General features: G+C 40.6%; 1 protein-coding gene and 1 long non-coding RNA gene across 2 annotated transcripts; both read right to left on the bottom strand.

Annotated features, from left to right (window-relative positions):
* Window positions 1–4,629: 4,629 nt before the first annotated feature.
* On the bottom strand, window positions 4,630–22,763 carry LOC115770155 (motor neuron and pancreas homeobox protein 1). The gene is made up of 4 exons (XM_030715308.1): window positions 21,771–22,763; window positions 19,471–19,656; window positions 11,362–11,558; window positions 4,630–5,442 (listed from the first exon to the last, which is right to left on the bottom strand). Exons 1-4 carry the CDS (start codon window positions 22,717–22,719, stop codon window positions 5,206–5,208), a joined length of 1,569 nt encoding a protein of 522 aa, XP_030571168.1. The 5' UTR covers window positions 22,720–22,763; the 3' UTR covers window positions 4,630–5,205.
* On the bottom strand, window positions 7,032–7,917 carry LOC115770156. Its single transcript, XR_004018819.1, has 2 exons — window positions 7,850–7,917; window positions 7,032–7,764 (listed from the first exon to the last, which is right to left on the bottom strand). It is a non-coding gene; the product is annotated as an uncharacterized LOC115770156 (long non-coding RNA).
* Window positions 22,764–23,580: the final 817 nt, after the last annotated feature.

Here is a 23,580-nt window from a genome sequence, read left to right as displayed (position 1 = left end):
GCGCTGCCAAATTGTCAATCAAAGAGCAATAAATTTAGCAGCTGGGGGAGGCGAACACCAATAAATGAGGAGAACGTCGTACAGAAGAGAATATTGTTATTATAAATAACAGCAAACGGATGCAGAGAGAGAGAGAGAGAGAGAGAGAGAGAGGGAAAGAGTAAAAGGATGAGAACTGAGAGTGCAATGATTGCTACGAAAATATTCGCATTCCATCTATAATCTACTTTGGGAAAGTAGAAAAACAAAATGAAGGCTAGATACGTTAGGGCTAAGTAAGTAGCGCACATCAAGCAATTACAAAAAGAACAACAAAGTCACAACTAAAAGAGATACAACTACAGTTGCTTACACGCACACAGGCACACACACACACACACAGACACACACAGACACCAAATATATATGTGTGTATGTATAAAATGTTCAAATCATCAAACAATAAACTCAAAATGGACTCCGTCGCTTGTCGCACGTTTCGTTGCTCATTTTCATGTCGAGCGCGTTAAAAAGCTAGCTCCCCACCACTCACTCACTCGCCCGCTCGCTCTCTCTGTCTCTACTTCATTCTCTCTCTCGCTCTCTCACTCTGTGTGCTGGTGTTTTGTTCTTATGCGCAGTTTCCACGCAACGAAATGGAATCGAACGCAGGAAACCGCTTGGCATGGCCATTTTGATTGCAACCCTGCGCATAGCTCACTTACAGTTAGGGGCGTGGCCAGCCACTCGCCTCGCGTGCTCAAAGACTCACTCAATTTGAGCGTGTGTGGTGAAGATAATGAGCTGCTCTGAGCTCATTGCCTTGGGCCTGATTACATTTTGACCTTCTCTACTTTTTTGGGGAATGTTTTTGTTTCTTTTCTTGCGACGTGTTTGTTGCATTTTTAATAGGCTACCAGGGTAGCTCATTAACAGTCTAAGTTGATTGGGTCCACCTGAGATTTTTAATTAAAATTTTTTAGAAAAGAATCTGGGCTGGGCAATATTAGTTATTGTTAAGCATTTTCATTGGAATTCAACTAGATATCAAAATTATATTAGAGAATGCAAGCTTTTTGCCCTGCCAATAGCATCTATACAAATATTTCGATGGAAATAAGTAGAGTAGAACTCAAAGTAATAGACTAATCTGAACAAATGTTACTTATCCGGAAAAGCTAATTGCCAATAGGTTTAAAAGTATAAAAAAGGTGGTGAAACACTCTTCCACCAATTGAATTATTGAGGAATTAAATGCAAAAATAGCTACTTTGGAAACCTTTCTTTTTCATAGAATTATTCTTATTTTTTTTCTTTCGATTATCTGTCATCTTTCTAACCTTAATACAAGCATTGCTTATGAATGGAGCCGATGCTCATTAAAATGAGATCCGTACATTGTTTAGCCATAAACATAAACAATAATTCAATTTAATGTAAATAGCAAAAAAAAAAAGAAACAAGCGAAAGAACAAGCAAAAAACACGGCATAATCAATGTCGTCTGTCTGCAAAAAACAAAAAAAAAAGGATGACAATACCAAGAGAGAGCTCCACACACACATATACACACGCGCACACAGGCTCACACAGACCCACATGTATATGGACATCCCCAAAATAGACAGAAGCAACTTGCAATGCTCGTATATCAGCATTGGAATCCACCCAGCAAAACCTAACAACGAAAACAATTTGGTAAGTTTTCGAAAATTTGCTGCACAAGCGACGGCAATGGCGACTGTATTGGTGTGTGTGTGAGTGTGTGTGTGTGTTGTGTGAGTGAGTTGGAGAGAGTCTAATCCTGCGAGCGGGACAGCAATACATTTTGGGAAGTCCATGTACAAAGCTTAGAAATAGACAGACAATAAAAGCTTCATGAAGCGACATTGCCGCCATTTGGCATTGTGTGTGGGAGCGAGCAAGCGATAGACCATCCATGAAGTTTCTGTTGATTTTTATCATTTATCGATTTCGAATTTGTGTCGAGGGACAATTTAGTAGACCCCATACCCAGTGTGTCTGTCTGTGTGTGTGTGTGAGAGTATGCCTCTGTTTCAGCGCTCCCGGACATTCATGAGGTGTCAGTTGAATAGGCGGCCAGCGGGACATCAGGACTGCAGGACTGCGGGGCTGCGGCGCCTGCAGGCCAAACAATTTGATGGCCAACTCCACTGGCTGACTGGCTGTGTTTTTGGCATTGGCAGATTGGCATAGCTGGCCTGTCATTGTCAGCCCAAATGCCCCGACAGCGGAGTACATTTTTGGCCTGGCTGTGTAGACGACTAACCAGTATATTTGGCTATTTATGACTCGCATATTCTTCTTCTCGTCATTTTTCACGTTTTCCACAGGGGCCAAGGTATTGAAATGCCACTCGGTATTTATTGATCTCTGACTAACTTTTAAATGCAGCTTAGAAAGGGGCTTGTTAAAGAAGCAGAGAGTGGCAATAGAAAATATATCTTGGGTAGTTTTTCTTATAACTTATAAGATAATGATTGGATGTTAAAAAATGCTCGAAGAAAGCCTTAAACTGATGACAGTTCTATGCTCTTTGACAATCTGAAATTAAACATTCCTTTTCCAACTATTTCTCGAATGGGAAAATATGATTTAACAGCCTTTAAAGTGATTCCTCAATACTTCTGTTAAAAATTCACAGCCTCTTCTTTCGTAAAACACATATTTCGAGTATAAGTCTATCGGACTTTCTAGAAAACGATCCCAAACATCTTTAGTATTAAATATTTCGCATTGATCTTTCTAATGATCCGCTCTATATTTTATGCAATTCCAGTCGGTTCATTCATCTCTAAACTCAACAATAAAGCAATTAATCAATTTTATTGACGTACCCGACACAAACAAAGCGAACCCGAACCAAAGTGGAATTCGCAAACCCAAAGAGACCCTCAGCAGCTTGCAATTTTTCAGCAAGCGGATTAACAGGATCCCTAACTCAAATGATACACCAGGGACACGTACGGGCAGATCAGTTTGTTGTGTGATACTGAAATTCTATTAACCTCAGGCTCAATAAGCGGCTTAAGAGGATTTACCTGAAACCGAGCGATTGCAACCCGAACGGGGCACGTAGCTCATATATATGGTATATGGCATACAGCATGTTCCATATAACATTTACCATACGCCTGCGCAGCTGGAACGAAATGCCAAATTCAAAGGCAATTCACACTCGTTCGTCAATTGCTGGAAGTTGACTTTAGGCGCGTACTAAAACAAAAAGGAAATCACAATGTGCCGAGACCAGGTCCTGAAGCGGAAGTGTGCGGAAGTCTTTGCTGAAAGGAATCGCAACGATAAAACGTGCCTGTTGCCCTTTGCATGAGTTTGCAGATTGACTCCGAAATAGATGCCAACTGGGTCTGCGACTGAGGCCAAAGCCGGGGCCTGAGCATTTAATAATTGATGTTTGATCTGGAATTTCACAACGTAATACGGCGGCTGTTTACTTTGGAGCGTACGAGTCCGCTAATGGCTCGGCGAGGCAATTATCGGCGGTATGCTAATGGTATTTTGAATAGGTCATAGTCGGGCCTCTCTCCCGCTCACTCTATTGGGCCATTGTTTGCACAAAGCTGGAGAGCCTGAAAAACTTTAAGTATGATAAATGTAGCTCCATTAGGCATGGATTCATACATATAAGTAGTATATGCGCACAATAAGAGTTCGGTAGTGATTCCAACATTGCAACACAGTCATTAGCGGCGGATCCTAACAAGCCTACCCATGGACACTCGTAGGGTCTAACTTCAAGGTGTTGGCTCTACTTGTTGTTCTTTTCAAGATTCGTATTCTACTCACCCCAAATCTCTCACATATGCATTCGTCAAGTGCCCAAAGCTCAGGCATTTATTATTTGGTATGCCTCATTGTTCCATCAACCTGTTTCCATTTCATTCATGACTTGTCCAAGTTTTGATTGACAGTTAATCAATCTTTGGATTTTCGTTGATTCTTTTCACACATTTCCATTCATTTCGGTTCCGTTTTGTCTGCACCTTGTTGCCAGAACAAACTCTTTGAGCTAATCCTTTTGACTGCAGTCCGGAATATTTGACAGATTGCCGTCTGACTTACTGATTGACTCTGTGACTGTATAAGCAGATTTCCGGTGTGTGTAATTGTTATGAGCCCTAAGCCCTACATCAATTGTTTTTCTGCCTTGTGGGTGTTTCTGAGCTGATTTTCGGTGCGCATTATGGATTATTATTGTTGGCCACTCGTTGTGCGTAGGTTTTACTGTACATAACACTACTAACTCGTCTATTTGTTGGTATATATATATATATATATATATATATGATATATATATGTGTAAAGAAAAATGCATAAATATGATTTGCATAATTAATTTAGCTTATGGTTGGAATTTGTCTTTTCAACGACTCTTTGCTAATTTGATTAATTGACCAAAGCTCGGATTAAATTAAATATCATTTACTGTTCTGTAATTTAAAAGCTAGCAGGAACTTTATAAGACAGCTTTTATTTTAGATAAAATGCCACACAATCAAAATAATTAATTATTTGTATCATTTTATCATTTTATTCTTTATCAATTTGAAATAATTAAAATTAGAATTTAATTTAAATAAATTTTACATATTTTACTGCAGTATTTTTTTTATCATCATCAATATTGTATTCATGGGAAGTGGCTCGCACTCCGCATATTTATTCATATTTCAATTTAAACACAAGTCTCTTCGTATCCACGAAATTACATTTAAATTTAAAAGATGCTTCAGCTTTGTGGATTTTCTTGAAAAAAACTATCAAACTAAACATACAATATGTAATAAATTCAGTAACTTGTGTGACTTAAGACGACTTAGCATTTAGAGCCCGGTTATTAAATACAAAATACCTAAATTCTATATATCTATGTACTTTAAAAATAAACATAAATATTTACACACATACTATATATGAAACAAGAGGGCAAATCGAGGAAGAAATTAAGTTGCGTTGACTTAAAAGTGACGTCTTCAGAAGACTGTAAAGTGGCAAAACCTTTTTTTTAATATTTTCTTGTGGTTGTTGTTGTTGCTGTAGTTCTTGTTGTTTGACTAGCTAATAAAAAACTGAAATGCCCGACAAATGTTGAGCACCTTTCGCTTTGTTCGAGTTTATTAGCTGGCGCTATTGTTGTAATTGTTTTAATTTTCTTGCATATCCTTTGCCGTTTGGTAAATTCGTTTTAATGACGATAATTATCCTGGTGCTGTTGCTGTTGATGCTGGGAGCTGCTGCTGCTGCGACTCCTTTTGCTTTGGGCGGGTGCCTCGCCCATGTCCAGACTCTCGTTGTCGCTGTCCATGGTCTCGCTGCAGTCTCCATCGTTGTCGCCGCCCATGTCGTCCTGTTTCCGCTTGGCCGTTGCCATTTCCGCCGCATGACGTTTGCGCCATTTGGTGCGACGATTCTGAAACCAAACCTGTAAAATCCCAAATTGAAATGGAAAACTTTAGCAATGCGTGCGGCGGCGAGTGTGTGTGTGGGTGTAGCGAGTGTGTGAGTGTGTGGCAAGGCAATTTAAGTTTTAAATAAGCGCAACACAAGTTTCGTGTGTAATTAGACAGCAAGCAGTCCAGCAGAGCCCATGAGGCACACATTGTCAAAGTCATTAAGTCGAGGCCCGTCACCCATTTCCCGTCTCACAGCCCATAAGTCGCATCATCAACGCCGGTTAACCCTCAATTAAGACAATATTAAGCCCTGGACAGCGTTCGCATTGCCGTTGCCATTGCCATTGCCCAACAGCAGTTACACAAGGCAAAAACAGCAAAAACTATGCAAAACCATGACTAACATCTTTGGTTGCGCTTCATTTTCCATTTTGCAACCGCCTCATTGTTGAACGCCGGCCCCTGGCAACATATGTTGCATGCCCGCCCAGCCAGCCACCCGCTCGTGCTCGTTGCTCTCGGCCCCTGACCGAGGCACAGCCTGACGGGGATTATTCTGCATAGGCCTAGACACGTTTTTTCGTGGCATGTGCTGCTGCAAAATCGGGCATAATATCTACATTTGCTTGATGATGGAGCACTTTCACCAAATCAGGCCAGGCCTCAGCTCATCATGGCAAGCATGTTGTAGTTCAAGTCATAAACAGCGCTTTTAAGCCTCCATTTTAAGTACAATTAACCTATTTGATAGGCGCATATTGTTAACGTTTTCAATTCCTTCAGTTAGTTTGGTTTGGTGGAGTGTTCTCTTAAGATAAAACTGAGATTTTGCTCACTTAATCTCCAGTCCATATCAAAGATATTTCCATAAATACCAGCTAGACAGTTTATAAACTCAGCATTGATGATATTTTATGCAAAAACTGTTTTAATAAGCAATTAACTGTGCGGCATTTTAATGAAAATAATAACGTATACGTCCATGGCTGGCGAAAATCAACGCGTGAAACGACCCAAAGGTGCAATTAAACCAGATACAACATAATTTACAGCTTCATTTGCACATTTGTGTAATTATTATTTGCAACATTATGCGAAATAAAAATACAATTATTATTTTTTCGTGTGCTACATGCCGCAGCCTGCCAAAGAAAGCGACAGAGGCCAAGGAGACCGAAGACCGAAGACTGGAGGCTGGAGGCTGCTGACTGAAGTTTGGGGCGTCTTTTTTGCCCCAGCACAGACAGGCAACAACAACATTAGTTGGCATCATTAAGGCTGCTTTTCATGGTCATTATTTTTTGGTAACAGCTGTGCCCATGTTGTTTGGGATTTGCTCGGCCAAAACGGGAGCTTGTGCCTGCCTGGTCGGGGTAGGTCTTTCGGTCTTTTCGGCGTGGCAGCTTGGGCAGCAGCCCCTGCCGTTTGCGACATCATAACGATGGTGTATGCGTCATCTAGCACCCACTAAAGCATAGTTTCCAAGTGGAAGGCAACAGACTGTTGAATTGAAGACTTGTCACTGTGTTTGCACATGAGTTGCATGCTTAAAACCTTAAGAATCGCTCCAAGAATTACGATTTTTTATTAAAATTAAAAGGCAGAGAAAGTCTGACAATATTTTTATATGTCTGCATTATAAGTTACTCATGAAAAGTGCGACTCATAGAGGAAGGCGATTTTGAGGGTTAAGTTCAATATTTTTGAACAGATTGACTTGGCTGGAGCTCATCTCTGCTTTTCTTAATTACCTTCGTTCAAATATTAAGTTATTGTATGAAATCTCATTCTTCCTTGATAAACCTTTTGCATAGTTACTAGTTTTCCTATTCAAGTCACATTTATTTTATACCCTATTCAATCGGAAGACTATCATAGGGCTTCCATAGAGAACTAGAAAAAGATATGTGCCAGTAAGAAGAGTAAGCCATGTCGCAGCGTACAAGTACTTGTTACAATCAATTGTTATTATTATTATTTTTGCGTCATAAATATTGCCAAAGTCCCTTGATCTGGCTCCGACAGTTTTAGTTGAAATATGCGCATCGGTTTTATGGCCACACATGACGAGATCAAGATCGCCTTAGAAGCGAAGGAGCTATGGCAGTCGAGGAGACACACTAGGAAATTTATGACAGCCAGCATGTCAAAGTCAATCAAATATTGTGGCAATCAATTTGACGTGGCAGCGTTACGTTTCGATTGGTTGCACGGCATGGGCTTGGGGTTGGGGAGTGTGTGGCATTGGATGGGTTTGTGCACACGGATTTATTTATTGCGGCCAGGAGGCGACGCAGAGTTATAAAACATATGGCAATGTTTTGGTCAGTCGTCTGACGTTTTTGGCACCGCTGCGGGGCGTCCGTCAGGTGTCGGGTCCAGATAAGGATGAAAAGCGTTATGTAAATTTCATAGGAACGGATGTCAAAATCAAACCTTTTATTTTCGTGTGCCGGCATCCACTATTGTGCATTTGGTCTCGGCCTCGGCGATGGCAAATATATGACTCTGGCCAAATTGGAAATTTATTTGTTTACGCGCGTTCAGCTCGACGGTTCAGTTTGTATCGGATCGGGTCGCCCTGGGTACTTAAAAGTCATGGAAATTTACAGCATGGCTGCGCGCACACCTTTAAAACCCGTTGCCCGCCCCTGATCGACTGACAAGTTGCAGTTACGTTTGACCCGGGTTTCTTTTTTTTTTTGTTTTTGTTGTTCTCCTATTGGTTAACAAACATTCTGTTGTTGTAGTTCTGGCTTTTAAGAGTGGCTCGTAAATTTTAAGTTGAACTACAGGCTCAACCTTCCCTTTATATGGCGGTATTTATGTGAGTATATTTATTGATGTGAGTTTCTGATTTATTTGCGTTTTGTAGCCCATCAACGTAAAGTCACAGCGCACATAAAATCTGTTTCTATTTGACTAATTGTGAGTCGAAAAGTGTGGAGCAATGGCGCAGTCGCTGATAGCGCTTCAAATGGGCGACCTCTCCATCTCATCTTATTGGTAGTTCTCCATAGAATTTCTCTCCATTCATTAACACACAATCAAATCCATTAGCTGGCAACAATGGGCCAGCTGGTATTTCGGGTGTTCTATACGATTCCTAAAAATCAATTAGACAATATTTCACATATCTGTCATAAGTTTTATGATCAGCCTGTCCCATTGTCAACTTGTCGGCTTGTCACTTAGCTCACAGCACAGTTCCATGGCCTTTGCCCGATGCCATTGTCACTTTTGACAAGCGCTACGAATTGATTTGGTCTATAAGCTTTCAATATACATGTGCTAATTATGCGGTGAGTGCTCAATAAAATAACAGTCTGAAAACATTTTAGAGCCAATATAAGCTATAAACTAAAATTTAGTTTAGACATAGTTGTAATCTTGTTTATTTTTTCTATATGCATAGCTTAATTTGAGCTTGATTATTTAAAGAGGTTTCCCTTTAATTAATGCCATTTTATATTATATCTGTTATTTCTCTAAGTTGTTCCCAAAGTGAGTTTTTATAGTAAAGCTCTGGATAACTCCAACTTATCATAAAGGCGAATGACCCTAGATGTTCATTTCTAGTTGGAAAAACATGTTTATTCGTAATTTATTCAACTCTATATTCTTCAATTTCAGACTTCTTAGTTCTTGTATGCAAAGTATATTGAATTACCTAAGCAATAACATGCTCGGAGCACCCACATAAGCCACATGCCCAATCATTTCTCTATATCGCATGTGTTTACATGCATGCACTCGACAATCATTGGCAAAATCTCATACATTTATGCAAAAGCTAAATCACGAAAAAGCTATCACAACGAATCATGCAATAATATTATGGCTTGTACTAACTACACAAGTCCATAAAGACGCAAAGCTGGAATGTCATTAATAATGGCCGCAGACGCTATAATTCACAGAATGAGACAGCAGGAGTGAGAGAGAGAGAGAGAGAGGGAGAGGGAGAGAGTGAGAGCGAGATATAAGAACGTACAAAATGGCGACCATTTGCATTAAATGATTGCTAAAATGAAATGTCCCTCATACGGGAGTAGGTTGAGTCTCTGTGCTGTGTCCAAAAACGCTTTTAATTATGATAACAGCGCAATTATTCTTGTCAAGATCATTTGGCATACGCCGAGCTGCAGCCACGCCCACACTTGAACACCCACACACAGGCACACACACACACACACAGACACACAGACAGACAGACAGAAACTGCCTCTGACTGTTTTGCATTTTGTGTGTCTGTCATATTTTGGGGCTGTGTGCAGTGCTTGTTGTGTTTTTGTTTGTCAATTTGCATACTATCATCGTCATGGCTGTTTTTCATCTGGGTCTTCTGCAAGAGGAGCTCTATCCGGTCCGGCCGTGTGGGCAGACGGAACATGCACACACACGCACACTAATTGAATATGTATGAAGCTGATGTCGTCGTTGTTGCGTCCTTGCACAGAATTTAATTTACACTCACCCAAAAGTCATGCAGTCATTTGGCATGTCTATCAGACAGAGGCCAACCCAATCCTGCCCTGCACTCATCCATCCATCTCACTGACCATTTGTACTCGTCATCAGTCGCTTGCCTTTCCCTCTCTCTCCCTCTCTCGCTCTATCACTAACTGTGTCTTTCTCTGTCTTTCGTTGTCTCTGTATCTGTTTAGCCCCTGCAAAAATGACGCATATTTAGCTGCAGCTCAAGCCATCAATCCTGCGCCTCTCCTCCTGCTCCTGCTTCGTGCCCCACAGGCTGGGTCTACATAGAAATATTCTCGTTCCGTATGCCTCACAATGCCAACGGCCTCATTCATTGGTAATTAATCATTTTACTCATCATAAACGTGATTTCTTATCACTCGCCTATCTGCTAAGCCAAGGCCCTGATTTGTGCACAGTTTTTGGAGGCCGAGGGCAGGACTGACGGGGTTAACGGCGAGTTCTATTTGGACTTGAGCAAGGGGGTTGTAATAATTAGGGTCTACAAATTGACCGACAAATGGGAGCGTTCACTAATGAAACTGCAATCCTGAAATATGCATCTGAATATATGCTATATAGGATATAGAGAAAAGTTGTCTCTCTTCGAACTTAATCCCAATATGGAATTTGACTGACTTTTGCTTAAACTAAAAGATTGCCGTTTTTTACTTTCTTTTCTATTAGCTCATTCTTCTTACAAGAGTACTCAAGGTGATTCATAACTCATTAGTTTCTCTTAACTATGTCATCATTCATTTAAAAATCACATTTAGACCCATGATATCATAAGTTGCAACTGTCGCTTAGCTAAGCAGAACTCACCGCAAAACCAATTAACTACCCGGGCTTACGACTAATTTAAATGGCAAACCCAAAGAGATCCGAAAGCCGCGTCGCACACGCGACTTACTGGCAACGGCAATGACACGTGCGTTTCTGGTGAGGATTACAACAACGATGATGGCGTTGGAGATGGCGACGCCGCTCAACAAATTTGACGACACAAAGGATTTATTTGTTGATAACATTTCAGCCGCAGGGTGGGCGAAAAAACAACCTTCGGCGAAAACTTTAAAATAACGCGCACGGAAATGGTTTTTTTTTCCGGGCTGTCAGGGGAGGGACGGACATGTGAACTAAGCCTTTGGGGCATAGCCCAGTGGGACAGGAAGGGCTACTGATACCCCTGTGGCAGACCATTGGCGCCATTTTGTTTTCGGGCTTCGGCAAAAAATAAACCAAAAATCCATGAGCTTTGCGTTTCAATAAAAATGCAAATTGCTACAAACATCAAAGGCGGGGTGAAACTGGGCGGGGCTGGGCGGCGCGCTGCTGTACGGAAGGTTGTTCGTATCTTTTACCTTCGTGTTTTTTTTTTTGTGTTTTTCGAGAGAGATACCCGACGCCATTTTATGAGCTTTTAATTTGCATACACTCGCATGTTTTAAATAGTACACGAGGCTTACCTTAACCTGCGACTCGGACATTCCTAAGGCATATGCGAGCTTGGCACGCTCTGGTCCAGCCAGATATTTGGTTTGCTCGAATGTCTTCTCCAGCGCGAATATCTGCTGACCACTGAATGTTGGGCGGGTGTGTTTCTTTTTGCCATCCTTATCGCTCGATGGATGATGCTGATGGGATTGTGACAAATTGGCCGACACTGTAAACAAAAATTTGGAAATGTTTAAAAGATATAGCAGAAGATAATATAATGAATAATTTTTAATTTACTAAAGGATGTTTACGATGCTTTTAATGCATAAATAATCCAATTTTGTCTAAAATTATCTATCTATTAAGTAGCATTAAATTATATAAATGGACTATTAATATTATTAAATGGGCATCTATTGAAATATTCTTTCCGAAAAGGATAAATTGTTGAAATATTATTTGTATCAACTATTTTCCATAGCTCCAATATTGTTAAATATTTGCATATTGGCTGATATATTGCCTTCATATTATATCAAAATCCCTTAAATAAAAAGAAAACACGACAATTTACCTTTATGGTGCTTAATAACCTAAAGATAAATATTTCTCTCTGCAAACTTTTCAAATTTGTAAAATTTACGTTTAAGAGTCGTGTTTACAAGCTCCGAAAGTTGTCGCAGTTTAAATGATTTAATTATGAAACAATGCGCAATGCCATAAAATGTATCCAGATTATAATGTCGTTAAAATAAAGTTGGTTAAGTAAGGGGCCCGCGTCTGTTGTTGTTGTTATTGTTGTTGTCGTTGTGGCAAAGTTTTTTGACATTTATTAATTGTTTATGGTGCGCGTTTGGCGACAGCTGCGAATTGGAGAGGTGGTTGAGCTGAGAAAGCATCAGACGCTGTTGCGGGTTGTTGGGGTTGTTGTCGGCCTTATAGATTCGTGTCTTTTTAGAGCTATTCAACTGCGGCTAACACGCTGTAAACATAATTTTGAAATTGATTTCATCCAAAATTTGCAGTCACCGTTAATGCAAATAATATAAATTATTTTTGGCAATTTATTTTTGCATACCTTGGCTATGGTTTCCGCATAATAATTAGACACTAATTACAGTCGTGGCGGGGGTCACAAAAAAAATTAGCCAAGCACACGTTGCGACAATTAACAAACCCAAATTGACCACAGAATTTATGAGAACCACTAAACATTGGGTCCGTGGGGCCTCGGGCTTTCATTAAAATCAATTAGCCAAAACGACAACGACGATGACGACAAGAGGCCAATAAAAGCAGGGACCACGCCCCCCACTAGACGGGCGCTACGTGCAGCCCCCGCAGGGCTCGTAAAGGCAGTCAAGTGGACATGGGTCGGGTGGTGGTCATAAAATTAAACGGCAGCAGTTGACTCTCTACTTCTCTCTCTCACTCTCTCCCTCTCTCACTCTAACTCTCTGAGTGGGTGGTCTGCGTTGTGGTACGGCGTAGCCAGCAGCCCTTATGTCGTGCTGCTGTGTGTGTGTGCTTTCAATTAATGTCACCCCATTATTAAATGATCCCTAATTATGTGAAATGATTTGACTAAATATGCACAGGGCGCGCGCCTGGCGCTAGGTAAAAAGGTAATGCCACAATTGTACAGGAAAGCCTGTGGGTGGTGCTGCTGGTGTGGGTTGAGGGTTGAAAATAGCTGCTTTGCCAACAGGGTCTATCTTTGTGTGGTCTTAAATTTATTTCAAAAAACAAACGAGCTTGACTCTTTTTGCTCGTAACTAGTTCCCTGGAAGCTAGAGTCCCTTTATGATACTTTGGTGCATTTAGTGTAATATTATTAATTTAAATTATAACACTTAGAATGTGGAATGTGTGCGACATGCGATAAAGGCACACACACACTCACACCACTAGTGGAAAATATGTTTGAGATAACGTGGAAAGTTTAAATATTTAATATAATATGAAGTCTTTATTGGGAAAAGCGAAATGGTATAGACAAAGTTGATTCCCAAAACTTTATTATAGTATAATAATTTTAACGACTAAGAATTGAAAAATTTAAAATAAATAATGAAATAAAGTTTAATATGCACCCAGCTGAAACTTCTCTAATGATATTTGTAAAACTTTTTATTAAGTAAACCCATAAGAAAAGGGTGCAACATCAAAGTGTTCAAATAAGTTTATCAGGTTTATCCGTTTGACCATCTTTCTTTATATGAACGGTTCGTTGATGTCCCTCCTGATAAGAGTCCTTTCTATTCGTTTAAGTTTCTTGCTTATTCCAAACCAACTGTTGCCTAAAGGGTCCCTAAAATTCGTACTCAAATCTTATTTGCAGCTTTCGTTCATCAGCTGCAACTGCACAAATTGATTGCAATGTGCGAGGACATAAAACAAAAAGCCAAATAGAATCGCTTCAAAATATGTGCCATAAAATTTATTATATTTTTTCGCAGACCATTCGCAAGCTTAACAAGCCAGCAGCAGCAATGGCAACAAACATACCACTTGTCAATAGGGCGACTACGTGGAACATTTCCGGACTTGTTTTGGAGTGGGAGGGCTAAGGCGAGGCGTGGTGGGGCTTAGCAACAAGGCCAAGCCTGGATCGTAACTAGCTTATTCCCCAGCAAAGGAGAAAGAAGAACTATCGACGAAGACTAAATACCCTTGCGAAGTATTTCCATTATAATCCACATAACTGGGGTTTCATTAAAGTGATATAGCTCGATCCTGAGTCTGGGAGCATAGTTCATAATTCAACAGATGTCTTGGCAAGAAACTGATCGTTGCTATTATGAGCCATATGTTGTAGTTGTGAGTTCATAATATATGTACAGCAACATTATAGAATGGCTTTCAAATAGAGGGATCCAGTGGATACTGATCTCATGAGGGTCTGATATATCCTTCCTCTAAGCATTACACTTTGGTTGATAAAAAAATATGTAATACCCATAACAAGGGTATTATAATTGTGTCAGTGATAATAATTTTTATCGCGAACGTGTGCCTTCTCTCCCTCTCCATCTCCTCTCTCTGTCTCTTTTTATCCATCTATTGGGCCCGCAGCTGCGGCCCAAGAACCCTCATAAATAACCGACAAATATGAAGCGTTTATTTGCTCATGTCACGGCCCTTACGCAGTGCTGCAAAATGAAATGAATTGGCAGCAGGCTCACTTTCTAGAGCGACCCCTCGCCAGTTCCCCCCCACAAACAGCACCTTTTCCCAGCGACAGTTGTCTATAATCGCATAAGTCACCCTGTTGCCAGCGCTGCATTTGCACATTTCTCCTCTTTTTTTTCTTTTTTTCGGCTTTTGTTCTGTTTCAAATATTTTTTCGCCTACTTCTTTTTTATAGCGTTAATATTTTGGGTTTTGGATTTTCTTTTTATTCGGTATTGATATTAATATCGTGTGGCAAGGGGCGCGCAAGGTGGGCGTGTTATGTTTTGGCTTACTGTTGCCCTATTGAAAATATTAAAAAGTCATTTGTTACGGGCGTGTGGATCGAGGAAAGGTAGGCAGAGCGCTTGCCGAGTCGACAATAGCAACTGTTGATAGACAACACAGCGAGACAACAAAGCGTGGTTGATATTCGTTTTTTTTTTTACTAATCTGATAATTAGCATAGAAAAGTTACAGAAGACTTAGCCACGTTCTTCATAAATCATTACAATTATATTTAAACAACAATTTGTCCTACCTGGTCAAATTTGTGAAGGTAAGGTTACATAAAGATTCTAATGTATCTATCCTACAAAAATGTAACAGAAAAACCAGCTGAATTCTTGATTCAATTCATAAAAAACAGGGCTGCTCTCGAGAACGACAGACAAGAAGATGCTCAGTACCTCTTAATGTAAATATATATATATATTTGTAATATATATCTTACAGACAAGCATGCTTCTCGTGTAAAATATAAAGATTTCGGGTAAAGAAAAGAAAAGAATCAATATACACAGGGAATAAATAAAGACATTGTGAATTAAACAACAACAGCTACCCCGTTATCATATGCTCTTTCATTTTTATAACGTTCTATAACAATCTTGTAATATCCTTATGCCAATTACCCCCATAAGTTCAGCTCCCTCGCATGTCATCTAAAATAATCGTCTTTATAGTTAGCATCGCTCATTAAGTGTCCCTGATCTGTATGCTACCCTGTGGCTCCCGCTTTGGGTCTGGCTTCATTGCATTGTTTTATAGCCTGTTTTATGGCCGATTATATGCTTAAAGCACAAGTTCTTTGCGTAGCGATTAGGAGGACGACACCGACACACAAAATGCCACTTGAATTTTAATTAAACGCAACAGCTAGAAGAGGTAGAAGCGCAGCCCCTGACTGTCTATCTGGCTCTCTCTCCCCATATCTCTCTCTCTCTGGCAGCAGTAACTTTTTATTTGGGCCTCGTTGTTGCTGTCTTCATTAAGCTTAATGAATTGTGACAAATGCAGACAGCGGTTTTGGTTGGTTGACTCGTCGGTTGCTTGATTTTTGCTGCCTTTGGCTATATGGTTATCTGGTTAGGTCCGACAGCCATATAGCTGGCTGTATTTTTAGTTGCTGCTACCTTTTATGATACACTTTAACGCATGTTTTTTAGCCCATATTTACTTTTTGTACTCAAGTTAATTATTTTATTCGCAGCATGTGGCTTTACATAAGCGTCGACAGAGAGGCAAGAGCGCAAAAGAGACAGATTGCCGCACAAAGTAAACGTGTGAGAAATAACCGGACATATATTTAGTGCTAGTGTTATTATAATTGATAAAATCCAAAATCTGACTTAGAGATTGGTTATAATAGGCTTCAAACTCTATTTTAACTTCTTAATGGATATCATCAGCCATATAGCTATATATTTGACTATTTTATACATAAATATAGCTAAGTAGCTGATGATATAATATGTTTGAAGTACATTTTCAAAGAAAACAGATCTTCCACCTTTCACCGGGTAATGCTGATCATTAAAATATTTCTAAGATCTCCCAATCCTTTATATTTTTTTTTAAACTAACTCTTTTCCTTGAATTTCTCCTTAGCACACCATTTGCAAGGTATTTGCATCTGACAACCCTGCTCTAGCAGGAAATCGAAAGGAAACTTGCCTCGTTATTTGCGCACATGCCATGGATTCGCTTTAAAATAAGAAACTTCAGAAAAACATGTTTCACTTGCTTGTCGCTGGTTTTTCCTCATTGTTTTCACATGATTTTCCGGGCCAAAATATTGTCATATATTCCGCACATTTACATAAAAGGCAACACAAACACAACATGAAGAGCGTGAGTGTGTGTGTGTTTGTTATTTACATAAAAATTGTATATTTATTTATATATTATTTGTGTATACATATTTATGACTGAAAGATGCCCGCCGATGTCGACGAGTATGCGACAGCTGCTCAGCCAGACAAAACGAAGGGCGAAAAGAAAAACTTTTACCGGAAAAAGTGCCTGTTGTTGTGTGTGTGTTGCTCTATATAAATGTGGGGTATATATAGTATGTGGCGCGTATATGGAGTAGACGGTGGGTGGGGCATAAGATAAAGGCAGACGCAGACGCTGCGAGAATATGTTGCCACATTATTATCTAGACGAACCTACAACAACATGAGCAGGCCCGCTGAGGCTGCAGAGTGAGGGGTATGCCAAAATGGGGCAGCTGTGTGTGGATAAAAATGAGTGTGAGTGTGTGCGTGTGTGTTTATATGCTTGTAGGCTGTCATGTTAACAAGGCAGCAAAAGCTTTATGTGTACGTGTGTTGTGTATATGTGTTTGTGTGCGTGTGTTGTTTTATGGGAAAGCTGCGCAAACGACATCGCACAAAAAATGGCGGTCGTTGAGCTGCGTTCATTTAAATGTAGATCTGCGCATAGAAGTATGCTATACAATTGTTCAGCTACTTTGTTTTGATTTCTTCATTTTTCATTATTATTATTATTTGCTTTTCTTGTTGGTTAATGCACCTAATAGTTGCTCTTAGTTTTTTATGCATTCTTGTTTTTTGATATACTTTTAATTAGATTTTCGCCACAATCAATTAAATAGGTGCACCACAAGTTGTGTTTGCTCCGCCACGCTGCTTTTAATTATGACTAATAAATGCACATTTGCATTTATCGTTTTTATTTATATTAATATTTGCCATGCAATTCATTAAATGCAATTACATAACTGCGAGCCGCGTTGAGTTCAATGTGCTTTTATGGGCGCGGTATCACAATTGTTTAAACAGTCGCCCAGACAAGGGCGGAACTTCATATAAAATCATTAATAAGGTTGTTATCAGTATCATCTATCGCATTGCGAGTCAATTTACTCAGTTGGGGGCATTTATAATTGGAAAGGTTAGTTATCAGGGTTTATTAAATGAGTAAATGCAACTATCAGTAGCTGCGATATTAGAAAGTGGCAAAAAACTAGCTAGATATTATGAATAGGGAACAGGACTGCAGTCAGGTGCAAATAATTGCGCAATATTTTGTTCATAGTGCAATAACAGCATAATTTCTATGTATGGGACTGGAATCTCTAAAAGTGGAACTTTAGGTAAGTAAATATAAGACTGAAATCTTTCATTTTAGACTAGAATGGAGCTGGAGAATATAACGGGAAGATTTAAAATTGAACAAAGAAACAAAAATATAATTAATCGTGTTTTCTCCTTCCTACAATCCACCATTGTAACCCTTGATAATGTAAGTTGAACTCATTTAAAAGTTTGTTTCCTTCGGAATATATAAATATAGCTAACTATCTATAGAGAGTCCCAGCGCTTGCCAAATTCTTAAGTGTTAACTAACTCTGCAGATGCAGTAGTTAATCAATATTTTTTCTGTGCTCTTAAGTCGTTGTTTTGTGTTGTTTTTAAATAAGGTTACTGTGATTTATACACAGTCAGTAGAGTATCATTTTCCTAGCTAGCTCCACTTGCGTCACTCTTGAGACTAGCTCAGCAGTGTTTGGCAAATCAATTGAAATAATATTTACCTAATCGGAGGAGCTATGAAACATTCCACGATACACTTCAGAAATCGAGTCGAACACAAGACAAACACAACCTGCACGACAACATTTCTCTGGCGATCTCTGGTGATCTCGTTACTAATTCAATAAGAAAATTATGTTCGATTTCCGACTTAAAGCCCAGCCGCAAAATGTGCGCAGTCATTGGCGCAATTAAAAGGCAAACAGCAGCTGACTTCACTGACTCTTCACTCTTAACCACAACACTAAATCAAATCAAATCAATTGCCAATGCGAACGATCATTAACCACAGCAGCAGCAGCAACAGCAGCAGAAGCAGTGGCCACGGGGGACAGACGGGGCGGGGCGGGGCGTTTAAATAAATAAACAATGTGAAAACGAGTTCGAGTTGGAGCTGAAGTTGGAGTTGGGCGATTACTTAATGAGCTTAGGTGTGAAGTGTGGGGTGCGGAGAGGGGCGGCGGCTCAGTGCCTTATAAATAGATGTAATAATGAAGTAACCAGATCCAGATATCGTTACCCCGAAGTAGTCGAAAGATGCTCGAAAGCGTGCGAGTAAATTAATTTTTCATATGCTTTTCAGTTCGAGAAAAAAAGAGAAAAAGAATTCTTCTTTTATGTAGAGTCATTGTCAGCTCTATGGATCGATCGTCGGATGCGTCGCTTCGATCGCTGATCGTGTTAAAGTGATTCCCTTTATTTGTATTATTTTTCTTCTGCTTTTTCATTTTACTGCCAGCTCTTTTAATGAGTTGGACAATGCGCCATCGGCTGCACTAAGCACATTGGACTCGTCATATTGGTAATCACTTGAGTAGCGATCCATGATCATTAGGGGCAGCTGCCTCATTCGCTGCGCTTTGTTAACGGTATCAACAGGAAGTCGCGCTGCGCCTCAATGGAGACGGCTTGCGCCTCGAGGTGTGGCTCTCATTGTTGACAAATCATCGGGCCCCGGAGGCCGCAACAATTGTAACCAAATTACGTGCCACCGTGCCACTGAATGCACTGATTGTTCGGCAGCTCGACGCGATGCCGCGCATGGCATGTGAAGTGTTGTGAAGTGCTCTTTATTTGCAAATTAGTGCACACATTCATGTATCTGGCCTGGAAGCTTTATTCACTTACTTGTATTCGATAGACGCTCCCGCCACGCTATCGGATTGGCCACCAGACCCTGCAGTCCGGGCCAGTACAGATGCGTGCGATCCACGATGTGCCCGGCGTGCGTCTTCAATGGCGCTCCCTGGCTCTGCGATAGATATTGGGCCATGCCTGCCGCAGCAGCGGCTATGGAGAAACGTGGAATGCCAGCTGTGGTGGGAAAAAGATTGCATAAAGTTTAAATCTGATTCAAAATACATAGTTCAAATGCATGCAGTCATAAGCTGAAGATATTTTAAATCTAATCGATAGGTGATTCTTAGTAACCAGTTTCTCATATTATCTCATGATTATGTTTAGGAATGGTTAATCCAGATGAAATATAATACAGACAGTCACTTTAAAAGTAACAAACTTTGCATATAAATTGTATTGATAAGTTCTATTTCCGTCCATTGGATTCCGAATCGAGTCGTTTAGTTTCTTAAAAGCCTGGCTCCTTTAGAAAACTCATGTTTATACGTCAGTGAAGTCAGTTATATAATTCGAAGACCAAGGAATACACTACGATTCATAAATTTGTCTGATTTTGATAATTGCACAACACATATTATTTCAATTTATTTTTAATATTAATATTAAATGGTGTTTAGAATGAGTCCAAGACTTAAACACAATTCGCTATTTTCTTTCTTTTTGACAGCCGATATTCAGCTCATGTAAACCTTGAAATTTAAGCAATTTATAGAAGTTTCAAAGTTCCAAGGTTCATCATAAATAAAAATAAGTTTTCTTATTATTAATATTATAGTTCCTCACATCTGCCAACTCATTGTGCTTAGAACTTCGCCCATCTAAATGATTTGAACCAATTAGTTTGAAGCTATTAAATAATTTGTCATAAAGGAATTAAAAAAGTTTTTATAGTTTACAATTGAGCCAAGAAAAAAGAAGAAACAAGAAACAAAATCAAATCAACTCACATAAACGCCCTCGTTAAAATTAATTAAAAATTTGATGGTAAATTGTCAACGCCCTGTCGCATGCCCCGACCACAGACCCCTTCCTCTTGCCCCGCCCTGCACCATGCCCTTCCACTCTGCCTACACCTTTTATTCATTACGATCAAATGTTGACCCACTCCTTGCTGGTCTGGTCGGCTCTGTCATGCCGCACAATTGGGCAACATTTAACTGTCAAAAATTGAAATCGTTTTAGTGAAACGGCAAAGTCATATATGTTGTACACCTCCCGCCCACCGCACAGCCCGATTTTCGTGTGTCATTTTGATTTAATTACAAACAATTTGACAACTAATTGCTAAACGTTTAAGTATCGCATTACGCTTTGCGTCATTTTGCAATTTTGATATTATATGATTTTGGAAATTGTGCCCAATAAAATGCTCCCTACACTCTGCTTGGGGTAGGGCTGGGGAGGTGCTCTTCATTGTTGTTATATTTGTTGCTGTTGTAGTTTTTGTTGTTGTTGTCATTTTAATGTGGAATCATGTCAAACCGGATTCATGCACAAAACATTTGTTGCCGGGCAATTTTCAAACGAACCAGATTTAGGAACCAATTTTTGGGGCCGTGAATAATGTCTATTCAATACATTTACATTGCATAATGATGGGCAACTATACCACTTATCGGATTTTTAATGGGTAGCAAATGTCTTTGAGAATACAAAATATGGCTTCTGAAGAAACTTAATAAAATAAAACCTGCCATATCTCAGATTTTAAGAGTTCTAAAATAAAACAAAAATATATATAAAAATAAATTAATATAAGTATACAAAATGAAAAACTGCATTTTTGTATATTTGTATATATACGAACTATATATCGTAAGAGCTGAGCATTTTTCGTTCACCGACTATTCTACTCTCTATTTAATTATAGCTTCTTCTTTTAAGATATTTAGCGTAATTCTGGAACAACAAAGTTTAACAAAATAAGTCAAGAATTATATTAGAATATGTGGGGATATCTAGATATTCATATAGAGATAGGAAACATATTTAAATTCTAATAGGCTCATCAAGTCAGGATATTCTGCCTGCTAAGATCAGATTAAATTATTTTAATGCAGCATAATTAAGAGTCAAGAAAAGAACGTAGCACGTTTAACTTATATTACTGCTTTGAATATTAAATGAAATATGAATTCCTTTTTTATTATCTGGGATCTACGGCCTTTGATTATAATACCAGCTCTATTCCCCAAACTGGGATGTGAATCTGTTTTTTATATTATAGAAACCCTTCATCCCAACACACGTATATAATTTCAATATTTTCCTTATTGATTTCCACTCACCTCCCGTTAAAGCACTTAGACCCGCCGATGTTACCGGCGGCGGTTTGGAGAGTATCGTATCGATGCCATGCGGATTGGCAGCGCCTTGGGTATTTGTTGTCGTCGAGCTGCTTGAGCTGGAGCCCGTTACACGTTCACTGATCAAATGGGAGTTGGGACTGTGCCCATAGACCAGGCCATTGCCGGAGGCGCCGACTCCACTACCAGCTCCAGTGCCTACGCCTTGTGCAGTCTTCATTTCTGTGGTCATGGAATGCAGAGCCGCAAGTGGCGGACCCAGAAAACTCAATGGCAGCTTGTGCTCCATGTTGTTGTTGTTGTTGTTGTTAGGATGGTTGCCAATGTTGTTGTTGCTGTTGTGCAGGCTAAGCGGATTAAGGCCGCTGCTTTGATGCTGATACTTGCGACTGGTCAAGTTCTCTGGACTGTAGTCAGACGGCGGCGGACTGGACTCACTGTTCTGGCAATGGTCCTCGCCGCCGCTGCTGCGCTGGCTCAAAGCGAAGGATTTGGCGCTGTCGACGCCAGGACTGGAGTTGTGCTCGTAACGTGGCGAGGGCGACGATTCCGAGTGTAGGCGCGACGAGGCGGGCGGTGGCGTTGTCGATGGCGAATCCTCAGCAGATGATTTGGCCTCCAGCCGTGCCCCCACTGCGCCGCCGTGCGCCGCCTTCAGCAGCATCAGTGGGCTGTTAAGTCCATTGTTGTTGTTATTGTTGTTGTTGTTGCTGCTGGCATATGCCGCCGCTGCTGCCGCGGCACTGTGATAGTCCGCCAGCTGTTGCTGATAGTCCGCCGCGGCCATCGCATGTGCGTGGACATCGGCAAATCCATTGCTCAGACCCGCGGCAGCCGCTGCGGCCAAATGATGGCGCGCCGCCGACGGCGGACTGCTCTGTGAGGCAGCCGCAAAACTGTGATGGCGCATATAGGGATTGATGAGATCCATGTCCGGATCGGTGCTGGGCGAGTGTACGTAGTCGAGGGAGGCACACTCCGGTGCGTTGGCCGGACTAGGACCGGGTCCGTCTGTGGGCAGGCGATGATAGAAGCTGGGCGGCAGGGCGAGATTGAAGGCCGAGTTGGCCGACAGCTGAAATGTCTGGGCAAGCTGCTTGGCTGCCGATGGTGTGGGGGATGGGTTGTTGCTGCTGCAGCTGCCACCCGCGGGCGTAGTGTGCAGAAATGGACTACCCAGCTTGGGATATTCGTTAAAAACGCGTTGCACTCTGAAGAATAGCCGGACTAGCTATGCAAACTTATGCTTTCTTGGCAGTTATTTGTGGTCCTATGATCGCACAGGATTATAGACTAAAGCTCAATTTTCTGTTAAGACTTTGGCACTTGACAGCGTACAGAGGTTCAGTTGCAGATTCAACTCTTGCACTGGAAAACGCTTAGCACTCGAAAATTGAAGAACACGAAATCCGGAATTTGCCAACTTTTCGTGGTCATCTACGAAATTTGATTCGGGATTTAGCCGCGCGCGTGTCCGCTTGTTTAGGCCTAAGACTAACGAATGATTTCGAAATTGACTCGAGCGACTTCACTTCGCATGGCGACCCGCAGCGTGAAGCAATCTCAGCAGCAGACGCAATCGCCTGTGCAACCCTGTGCCGGTCCGCTGGCTGCTCTTTTCCACTCATTCAGACGCAGCATCAAACGCGAGAGGGAGAGAGAGAAGGCGAGAGCCTAGTATGATCTGTTTCATTCTCTCTTTAAGTTAATCAGTTGGCGTGTGTGTGTTTGTGCGTTCCACAATCAGTGTAAACATGCTATGGAGCTGGAACGCATTGGCATTGGCACAAAA

Source organism: Drosophila novamexicana, unplaced genomic scaffold, assembly GCF_003285875.2.
Source record: "Drosophila novamexicana strain 15010-1031.04,08,12 unplaced genomic scaffold, DnovRS2.1 tig00004555-arrow-pilon, whole genome shotgun sequence".
Lineage (NCBI taxonomy): Eukaryota > Metazoa > Arthropoda > Insecta > Diptera > Drosophilidae > Drosophila > Drosophila novamexicana.
This window is presented reverse-complemented; position numbering and strand designations above follow the sequence as displayed.

Excerpts from the sequence above, each read along its gene's own strand:
- LOC115770155 (XM_030715308.1), bottom strand. The coding sequence starts at position 22,719 with ATGGATCTCATCAATCCCTATATGCGCCATCACAGTTTTGCGGCTGCC. Across the intron at positions 19,657-21,770 it reads TCTAAGTGCTTTAACGGGAG|CTGGCATTCCACGTTTCTCC; the intron begins GTGAGTGGAAAT and ends TTCCCACCACAG. Across the intron at positions 11,559-19,470 it reads GGAGCGTCTATCGAATACAA|TGTCGGCCAATTTGTCACAA; the intron begins GTAAGTGAATAA and ends TTTTGTTTACAG.